General features: G+C 37.6%; 1 protein-coding gene across 1 annotated transcript; it reads right to left on the reverse strand.

Annotated features, from left to right (window-relative positions):
- Positions 1-557: 557 nt before the first annotated feature.
- On the reverse strand, positions 558-10,464 carry LOC123534839 (beta-1,3-glucan-binding protein-like). Its single transcript, XM_045317272.2, has 13 exons — positions 10,317-10,464; positions 9,028-9,206; positions 8,485-8,586; positions 7,130-7,255; positions 6,037-6,467; positions 5,538-5,612; positions 5,256-5,322; positions 4,815-4,997; positions 3,924-4,001; positions 3,684-3,801; positions 2,334-2,405; positions 1,761-1,893; positions 558-868 (listed from the first exon to the last, which is right to left on the reverse strand). Exons 2-13 carry the CDS (start codon positions 9,179-9,181, stop codon positions 647-649), a joined length of 1,761 nt encoding a protein of 586 aa, XP_045173207.2. The 5' UTR covers positions 9,182-9,206; positions 10,317-10,464; the 3' UTR covers positions 558-646.
- Between the last annotated feature and the right edge of the window lie 878 nt (positions 10,465-11,342).

Here is an 11,342-nt window from a genome sequence, read left to right on the forward strand (position 1 = left end):
TCTAAAAAAGATTTGAGCCGTGCCATGAGAAAACCAACATAATGGGTGTGCGACCAGCAAGGATCCAGACCAGCCTGCGCATCCGCGCAGTCTGGTCAGGATCCATGCTGTTCGCTTTTAAAGCCTATTGGAATTGGAGAAACTGTTAGCGAACAGCATGGATCCTGACCAGACTGCGCGGATGCGCAGGCTGGTCTGGATCCATGCTGGTCGCACACCCACTATGTTGGTTTTCCCATGGCACGGCTCATTTGTTCTCATCAGTGTTTGTTGTTCTGTATAATTAAGCGGTGTATAAGTAAGTGCTTGCCTTTGGCCTGAACTAAAGAGAGTAGTAACACACACAACATGATCATAGGCAGTATTTCGGTCTTTTTTTCACACCAGTAAAATGATTTACCTTCACCATTTACGCTGAAGTGTCTTGCACTGCAAAGTATGATACAAAATAGTATCCCAATTTTCCTGAAAGATCTTCAGTGGCCGTCTCCTAACTTTAAAGTTTGTTATCTCACATGCTTTGTGATAAAATGGGAAAAGAAAAGAAAATGTTTGGGTAATCAATTTAATCTTTATTTAAGTCATCTTTTAATGTAAACATTTATTACAGCTTTTAATTACAATGTTATTGTAGCCACACAGAGTTCTAGGGTTTAAGTTTCCACACACGAATATAATCAACCTGCATCGCAGCGTCTTCTCCATTATTTTTGTCCGCTTGCCACGTTGGATACCACTGACCACGTGCATTCCAGAAATCACGTGCTGTGAATTCTGACTTATCGTTCCATGGTTTTCCTGTAGGACTGACAAATTTATCGGGGAAAAATCCCGTTCCTCCAATAGCAACGTTCATTATCAGGAAAAACTGAAAAAGAAAATATTTTCACATCGGAATTTCAAAAGAATTGCCACTGGTGTTTTAACTTATCTTAATATATCGCTTACTCGACACTTTTCTTTAAACTATAATGATACGAGTTTGATTAAAAAAGTTGCTATCGATTTACATTTTAATTCTGCCCCATTTGAAATATTGAGACTGAAACACGCAGTGAAAGCGCATAAATATAAAAAAGTTTTGCTACACAGAACATCATAATCTATCTAACTGGTCTAATAAGCGCCCGATCCTAGACTTGACAAAATTATTCGAAGGGTTGAAAACCATGACACCAGCATTAAAACCTGTCACAAAACTCACATATCTGGTCGAGTGTTTTTCAGAACACTCGAAGCTGACCAGTTGCAATCTAAAGCTCTATTTCATATGCAGTGCAAAGTAAAGTTTATGTCGGAATCCAACAGAATTTTACAAGAACTTTGACAGTCGCTGGCTTGAGCCTGATGGGTGTAGATGTAGTATGAGTCATACAGTAAACATAAAGTCGTGTTAACAAGAAGATCACGTTAACGCACTTGTTTCATATATTTGCACGACATAAGGCATATTTCAACCCTATAATGCATAACTAAAACAAGTTTATTTTTAAAAAAACGCATATATAAAACAAGTTTGATAATCGCATAACTAAAACAAGTTTGATAAACGCATAACTAAAACAAGTTTGATAGGCTTAAATAAAACAAGTTTGATAGGCTTAAATAGAAAAGCGTTAACACATGTTTGTTTCCTGTTACAGCGTCGGGATTCGTTGGTGCCCTTGCCCAAACGGACTCAGACACCAACCAGACTCTGGGGATTTTACAGGATATTACAACACGAGAAAATGTGCGTTATCCGTGCAATATAGCCCAACCTCTTTATCAAAAGGCGCCATTTTAGTACCAGCAGCCCAGGGATTTTCAACACCATCCTTGTCCAGCTCGCCGTACTCCCACATGTTTGTCTGTGGTGTTACATTCAGGACCTCCGTATCGTCGATTGAAATACTGTAAACCACAAACAGATATAATTCATGATTATAATAAGTGTATGCATATTATACGTGCACATTTGATTGTAACATTTTCAAATTGCAAAATCTATTCTTGAAGGATGGCAAATTGTAACTTTACCTCTAATCTTGGTATCAAACTTTGATAAAAATCTAAGAAGTGGATCATCACGCCAGAAGACTAAGTTTTCGTTCACATTTCTTTAAAATTTAGCACTCTTAAAATTCTTCTTTTTTCCTGTTGAAGAATTGAATAAATTCATGTGCATTTGGTGTTTGCTGAAATATATGGCGGAAATTTGAATTTTTTTTTTGCGACGTTCAAAAACGTTTTAAACAGATTTTTTTTTGTCAAGTAATTGACATTTATAAAGAATGAACGTTTTTGACCTGGCTATGAGCAGAAGTTTAAAAACTTTGCGAAGCGCACTATACCTGATATGATCTTCGTCCCAGATGAGAACGTATTTATGGAATGAATCTCCGTACGTGCCAGAGGACGCCAACCTGTGTGTGATACACAACAGAAAAAACTTCTTAAACAGAAAAATTGACTATTTGTACATGTTCCCAGGTTTGAAAAGATCATTGATTCATTTCATTGTTGTAAGGTGACGCCGTTACAATTCAGTTCATATAGAGACTTTCCAGCTTTCACGGAGAACGAAGGCCACAGTAATCTATCTTGGCAGTACGGCACTTGAATTTAACAAACTTCCACAAGAAAGCGTTATACACTTTAGACTGTGTCCGTGTTCAAAGCAGTGAGTATGTTCGATGCATGAGCTTACATTACACACTTGGTCAAAGACGTCTTCATTTTGATTCATGATATGACATCTTGAATATCTTTCTGATTCAATAACTTGACTAATTCATTCAGATAGAATTCATAGTCGAGTAGTTGTTCGAGAAAGTTGAAAGAAAACAAGAGAATGTGTTGTTACAAAATGATTTCTTTATCAGTCAAAGTAATTGGGGGAGTGGGGGTACGGAGGGGGTGGGGGTGGGGAGGGCTCAATGACCGGGCGTTAAGGTCGCTGGCTAAAAATAATTGCCCATCACCATGCAATGTCGGTTCGAGCCTCGTTTGGGGTGAGTTCTTCATGTGAAGACGGTGAAGGTCGGTGTTTCTACCCAGGTGTCAACCAGTGATAAAATAATGCACAGAGGGGCACCTGCGTCTTCCTCTGCCGTCAAAAGCTGGAAAGTCGCCATATGACCTATAATTGTGTCGGTGTACCATTAAACCATTCAAAGTAATTAGGATTAGTTCGGAGTCAACGATAATGGTAAAGTGCACAAATACAAAATAAACTAGAGCTGCTTTTGAGGAAAGCGCCTGTCTCCCACAACTGCAGTAAGTCTGCCTTTATATACTGTTTACTCACAGAAAATATACCTTTGGTAAGTTTTGGAGTAAATGGCGTTAAATAGTTTTGAAGTAAGTTTTGGAATAAGCGGCCTATCGGTAAGTTCTTGAGTAGCGGCCTATCGGTAATTCAAGGGCCATAATTCTGAAGTGCCTTAGCTGATTTGGCTAGTTATCGAACTTGACCGAGGACTTATTGGCAAACACATTTTGTTAAAGATTGGTGAAGATCGGATGAGAACTATTGACTAAGAGCGCGGACAAGATTTGTGACAGACGGACATGCAGACAAGAGTAAATCAATATGTCTCCCACACCACTGTTTGGTGGGAGACATAATGATAACAGTATTATCATAATAATATGGGAAGGGGGTTGTTTAAGGCATGAACAACCAAAACGCAAAACTATACTTTTCTCCGTGCGCCTTCGGCCATTTGTTGTGCCAGAAATCTGATCCAAAGTGCAGAGTACTGCCAGCATTGTCTATGCCTTGTGAATGTCCCTTGTCGTCTTGGTACTGACGGTTGCCTGGTAACGAAATAATGCATATTTGCGTTAAACTGAAAATGATCGCCAAGCGCGTTACTTGTAAAATTCAATCTTAAAGGGTTTTAAAAATGTTTAAAGTCATAAATAACTTATCAACTCACCTCTGGCCTCAACGATGTCAATTTCTCCGGAAGCTGGCCATCTTCCATAAGCGTTTCTTAAGGGCAACATCCAGATAGCTGGGAAAGACAAGGAATATAATGCAGGACCTATATGACTATGTATTTATTTTTAATTTAACAAAACAACGTAAAGGCTTTTTGAGCATACTAAAACATACAATACTTAACCTTCATTTACGCAAAACTGTCACTTTTATGATTTCAAAAAATCAATTCAGAAAACATGATGATGTTACAGTCATATTTTGCTGTAAACAAGCGTGTAGTTTATAGTTGCTGGGATAGCAAAATAGTACGAAGTTTTCAGGCATAACTTTAGAAGTTTTAGTTTGACAAGGTCCAAACCGAACTACTTTTATTTTGTTTGTGTTAAGGTTCGTGTCCATGCAGCGTCGAAATTGCAACTACGAATAAAGTAATATTCAAAATACTTTTAAAACCATATTTTTTGTCATTCTCAGGCTCTCTTACTGCCTCTTCACGAGTACTAATAATGATCAAAATGAAAGATGAAGGTACATTTGTAGTAGGGTGGAGTATAAGTGTGCACTTATACTTCATTGCTATTTCAGTCTGCTACGTTTGGCGTCCAACGTTAATAACTCACTAGTATATATGAATGAATACTTTAGAACTCCTGCAATTTCAGGTCGAATTCTAAACTTGAGGGGGTTATGCAGTAGGATGCACTTATACTTCCTTGCTTTTGAGCTAGCTTTTATAGCGACGTAGTAGAGTGTCCGCCTTAGGTGTGAAAGGGCTCGGCATGGCTGAAGTATTTTCAGTCAGTTACACAACGACAGTGATATGTTGTTTGCTTGTAATTTACAGATTAAAACTTAGTGAATTACAAACTATTTGGTTTACTACCTGGCCAGATCCAGTCTCCTGTGGGCATTTTAGCGCGAACTTCCACTTTGCCGTATTTGAAGTTAAAGCCACGTGAACTGCGGAGTCGGGCCGACTGAATAGGGTTGATAATATGATCTGGTGTCCCGTCTCGCTTGCAGCCCCAGAAATTATTTCCTGTGCACACATCACCTGGTTGTGATCCTGAAAGGAAACGATTTTTCAAAACATATTATTTTAGCAAAATACCTGTCGACTGCATGATAAAAATGCTCGATTTTTAAAACTACTCAGTTTTTTCATTGGATTGCAAATAGAAATGCTGATCATGCGGCATCATTTAGAACTTGTTTTCGTCAAGACTCTCTACTTTAGTAAAGTTGCTGATATTACCAGTACACATAAATTCGAGGAAATGAAGACATGTCAAAAGGTTCTTGTAACAAATCAAATGTAACATACCCCATATATCTAAAGATCCTTTTGTCAAGCTATCCGGCCCGTCATTGATTGTCTCGATAGTAAATGTCTGAATAATAAATCATCGAAAACATATAAAACTGAAAACAGCTTGAAAGCGTACAAGCCTACAAAGTTCTATGTTTTATCAAAACAATACACATGTAGTTTTCTGTTTGGACCAATACCGTTTTATACCGTTTAATTATAATCGTTTAAATTATGTTATTAAGTTCGAAGTCTCGAGAATGCCAAATAATGGTTTATGAGCGTGAAACATCTTACCGGTTTTATAAATAATTTCCCATCTCGTACATAACTGTTGGTGCGATTGTTGGTATAATACTGAAATTCCCAGTTCTGAAAGACATAAAAATAACGCAGTCTTCTAAATGCAAAAGATATCTGAAGTATAAATTGTAGACCCATATAAGTTCTACGATTTTATATAATAGTTACTGTTTGTAGTCCAGTTTTTTATTATTTCAAGAGATCGGAGAAAAAATAATGTATTTTCTCAATAATAAAAATAGAAAATGGTTTTTATATGTCAGTGTATGACTAGCATTTCTTTCAAAATTTAGGAATGATTTTTCACTACTTTTAAAGAATGGACTCACTAAAACTCGTATGATTTATTATTATAACAGCCATCCGTATCCAGATTTATTTCCAGCTTCAGTACCTTATGTTGCCATCAATTATTAGGAATTGTATTCACTTTGTATCTATAGAAAAATCTTTCATGTTTCTTTTCTGCAACAAATTTAAAGCAAAGTCTTACCCCGCCGCCGCTTGCAGTTATCTCGTGTTCCCAAACATCCAAATTCAAAAAGTCAAAATTGTCCTCGAAAATCATACACGGGAAAGTCGTGCATGTTAATTCTGATCCAGGTGGTCGTATTGATTTTCCAGTACAACCGCAAGATCCTCCTGATGAAGTCGCTGTTTGGCTTGACGTTCCTGATAGGACATTATTTTGGGTGTTTTGTGTGCCGGAAGTGCCTGACTGCGTACCGGAAGTTGCTGTTCCAGAGCCAGAAATCGCAGATCCTGACGTTGGCTGCGAACCTGAAGTCCCGGACGATGTCTGATTTAAACTGTTATAGTACGCCTGCATGTTACTTAAAACAGGATTTGCGGTCTTTGCCGGTGCCTGTGTTTGAGCATGCGTGGTAGGTCTTGTAGTAGTAGTTGTTGTGGTTGTTGTTGGATCTTCAAAGACAAGTAATAACATTCTTGGCACAATTTGATAGTTACTTCCCTTTAATGATAGTTACCTCCCCGGTCAAAACTGACCGCTTTTTTCATTCAGAACGGTAAATGCTAAGAAATCCGGTAGAAATCTACCAAAAACTGTCATATATAACAAAGATACGAAAAAACCTAATTTGTCTGTAGGAATTTGCATCACGCAAAAGTTTTCAAGTGTCTGGTCCGGGTCTCAAAACAGAACCAGGTCCAGCTAGTTGTTGCATTTTGAAATTCCATTAGGTAAAAAGTCATCATTTTATTTGGTTTTACAAAGAACATATAAAAGAAAATAGAGACTATGCTTAATAGTTATACGAGATTATTATGTATCTATTTAGATTCTGAAACGCATTCAATATGTGCCGTGTTGAAACAGAACAAACAAGATAAACGAAAACTTATATTTTGCACTAATACATGACTTAATTAAGCAGCCACATGCCTTAAGCAGCCTCGGTATGTTACTCATTGATTGTCTGTTTTGTTTTTATAAGTTGTGTTTTCTTCAAAATGGAAACTACATTACTGTGTGAATTATAAGTAGTATGAAAATGTATTTCTATTATAAACGAACGTCGATTGCAAGATGGCCACTTTTCGCGTGGAAATTTACATGAACTTACTGGAAGCGGTCCAAGACTGGTCTTTCACTAGGTGACCCTGTCCATTTTGTATGTAGTTAAACCAGTAGTTTACAGTGTCCCCGGGTTTCACAACAACATTTGGGTTCTCATGCACCCATTCGTTACCTGTAAAATCAGTAAGATATAATTATCACAACTACAACCAAAAAAACAATAAAAGCTTTGAAAAACAAACATATATGTCAAGGATAATCTCACACATGCAGTTGGCTTTCGTTGGTTAAAGTATGATTTAGCTATTGGTCGAAATCCCTTCCCTGACCTTTGACTTACTGGGTCCCAAAACTATAGGATCATCTTTTGATTACATTCAATATTGTCTTCATCGAAATTTGATATTTTAAGATTCTTTTAAAGACCATCGTGCCTTGGAATTTTTGAGCTGTTGACGCCAAAAACTAGTTATCATCTACTGAATACGATATTCCGTAAAGATCATTGGTATGCGAGACAGTGTGTAAATACGAAGTGAAAATGCTATGATACGATGCAATGTCATGATAATACAATGTAAGAAACCATTTCTAGCATTGAAGTCACAAAGTACACAAAAAAGTACATCCACCAAACTTCTTACTGGTGACCTATGACTTTTATTGCATATCTTTGTTTCTTAGATGATTGTCCTTCAATATCCAAAGTTTGAAGAAATTCTGTTTTTGGGAAAAATTCCGCCTATCTCATTTACTGAGACTCTAGCGTACGCCTTTGAATAGGACTTTCTGAAAAATAAAACAATATCTCTAATCTCTGACGAGATAAGCCACAGTAAGGGGGCACAGAAGGAGGGAACGAGATTTTCTACTGGGCCTTAATTTGAATGGGAAATGTTTGATCTCAACAGACTTTGTGAGTCTAGTGCGATATATAACATCGCACTTAGTAACATCTAAAACAACAGTAAAAAAGAACAAATAACTTCCACAAGTACACAGACATGTTCCGGCCTTTGAAATAAACACCCAGTTTTATTTTAAAAAACAACAACAACAACAACAACAAAAATTTTTTTGATTGCATCCAGGAACCGACCTGAATTTGTAAACACTGGGTCTACGATTGATTAGTAATGGCTGGGAATAGCTATATAACTGAATGTAATTGCACTATCACAATCTACAGGGTTAAGGGGTGAATCAAGGAGGACCATAACGGAATTTCTAGGCTGAAATTTGCAAACTTTCATGCCGCGGACATAAAATGTTGTGCCGCCCCTGAAGACACGACAAATCGGCAGGTTCCCAGGCGAAGAGGAAAACACTACATGTTAGAATTCAGCAACCATACATTGCAAGACTCATATTTATTGAAATATGATAAAGCTCATGAATTACCAGTTTTTGTGTTGACATCAACCGCGAATTGACCAGCGGCCACTCCAGGTAACGGTGAATTAATGCTGTAGTGAAAGGAAACCAGGGATAAACCGTTGACATCTGAAACGAAAGACACAAAATGTCAACTGTACTAAGCATTTTCTTTTTTAGATTTTTATTTGTCCTACACTGTGCAAAGCTAACACAGAACTTGAATTTGTCTTTTTATATTTCCATATTTCATTTAATTCACTAACGGTTATACATGTAGATTCGATTGGATACGGCCATCAGAAAAGCATGACATCTTGTAATTCGGCTCCCCATAAAGCTAAAACTCACAGTTGTATGGGATTGTCATTAACCACGAAGCAGATTCGAGTATAAAAAGCACCCAATGTAGTCATACTTGACACCTTTTATATGTAGGGCCTATTTAAAATATTTCATAGCGGTTCCATAAGTGATGCCGCTTTATAGGAAGAAAGCAGGAAGTCCATTTAATCGAATTTTCGTCATAATTTGGTTAGTAAAGTATTTTGCTTCAAGCAGTTGCTTTACCTGGAATGGCGAATCTGATTCCTTGCGGTTTCAGCATGCTGACTTTGGCATGTGGTGATGACGATGAACTGCCAAATTGCAAGCCCACGAAGCCAACTGAGGGTTTCACCATTAAGCAAACTACAACGAGCACTAGCGCACCGAGTGAAGCCATTGCTAGACTGCTACGCTTGAAAACACTTAAATAAAGATATACATTAGAACATTTCAAATCACTTGTCCTTCCTCTCTGTTGCACTTGGGGACTCCTAAACAAATATCTTCATGTATATATGGCTAGATACCCTAATGTCAAAATCTGGTCGTTTTAAATCCATGCAGCTGGGACGTTTTCAATATATGTTAGTTTAAACATATTTATTTTAGGTCGATTGTGAAGCAATTTAAGTTCTATAACCTCGGCACCTCATTCCTGGTGGAATTTATCGCCACGAGTGTATGAGAGAAGAGAAGCCAGTTTCCCCTTTAATGCTAAGTGCCAAGCAAGTGAACTATTGGTATACCACCTTTCACACCCGACCAGGGATCGAACACACGACCTCCCGAATTTGAAGCGGACGCTCTATTACTAGGCTATCGAGGCGGTTCAATCCCTGTTAACTTCTGTACATGCGTCGGACAATATCCCCACATGGGACAGAGGGATATGATAAATGACGGCGGAACTGAGACACCTAATTTTTAGTTAGTGTTGTATGGTTGTCGTTATATGTAGCATGAATAAGGTGACACAGAGGTAAATGTTTTTCTCCTTAGAACTAAAAACAGTTAACTGATTACTTAATAGTAAGTTTAATTAATGCGAGCGCACTTCTATGTTTCATAGTTTTACGGCGTTTTTTTTTCTTACGTTTTTCGAAGAATATATATTGTAATAAAAATCACAAAATATTCGAATAAAACTTCTATAGATTTAACCTGAATCTGTCGGCAAATTATTTTTTAACATTTTGATTTACGAAACATACATCAGCTTGAATTATACCCTCAGCATGTCTGTGGATACCCTCAGCGTGTCTGTGGATACCCTCAGCGTGTCTGTGGATACCCCCAGCGTGTCTGTGGATACCCTCAGCGTGTCTGTGGAAATGTGGCGTTTTTCATATTACACCACCACTTTGCGCAACAGAACGTATATTGTGTGTTTAGCTGTATCGTTTACATTTTGTATTTGCAAGTTCTGTATAAGTTGTTAAATGTACATTTTGTGTATATTTCATATTATTTTACTTACTAGTTTTAAAGATAACATGTAGTAATAATTTAAATAAAAATAAATCACACAATACCTTTAGTAGCAAAAGCCCTGGCGAAACAACCTCCTCTTCAGACCTTTATATAAGATTTTATCTTGAAATTACTTAGGAATAAAACAATTCGTGATTAGCATACTCATTGTAGCACCTTGTCAAACTGCATTACCTAGTGACTCGGGTATTCTGAGGACACACAGTACAGTATGCACGTACTACTCAGTACAAGAGAGTTATAGTGACCCTAAGTCGCTCGCATGATATTGACTATATGTATTACATGGTAACAAGATAATGAACAAATTATAAATTTCAAATTAGCTCAGTCGGACACTTAAAGTGGCCGAGTGCACCTACTTAATTAAGTAAATTGGGAGGCGACGTTATAACAATGCGACAGACCAAGTTTGATGATATCCATCTCGTGATTCATGGGACGAAGTTGTTTCAAAGACGTTTTCTTCTATTTTTAACTCTAACGGCCCCTAAAAGGTACAAAGTGCTCTTCTCACTACTTTTAACAAATCTGGAGGATGCTACATACCAAGTTTGATGACGATCCGTTAAGTGGTCCACGAGAAAAAGTTGTTTAAGGCTTTTTTTCCTTATTTTATCTGAAGCGACCCTTAAAGAGGCCAAGTGTCCACGAAGGATTCATCAAGCGGTTCATGAGAAGAAGTCGTGTTTTTTTAGCTCCAGTGGCCCCTAAAAGGGGTCAATCGCCTACATTTGAATAACACTGGGAGTGGAGATTACAGTGATGATACAGACCACGTTTGATGAAGATCCATGAAGCGGTGCATGAGAAGATGTCGTTTGAATTTTGTTCTGAGTTTAGCTCTAGCGACCACAAGAAGGAGCCAAACGTCTCCATTTGAACATGAACGAGTCGAATGTTCGTGTTTGATAAGGGTCCATCCAACCATAACATCTACAAAAGAACAATTAAGCCATGTAAGAGTGGCATGCCGTTAAAGAGAATTTTTGAAGCCAAATGGTGCCTAGGCAATTTCCGTAATGTATTAGCAAAAAAAAAAAGTAATTGTGAGCCAAAAATGGGTC

This window comes from Mercenaria mercenaria, chromosome 12 (assembly GCF_021730395.1).
Source record: "Mercenaria mercenaria strain notata chromosome 12, MADL_Memer_1, whole genome shotgun sequence".
Classification (NCBI taxonomy): domain Eukaryota; kingdom Metazoa; phylum Mollusca; class Bivalvia; order Venerida; family Veneridae; genus Mercenaria; species Mercenaria mercenaria.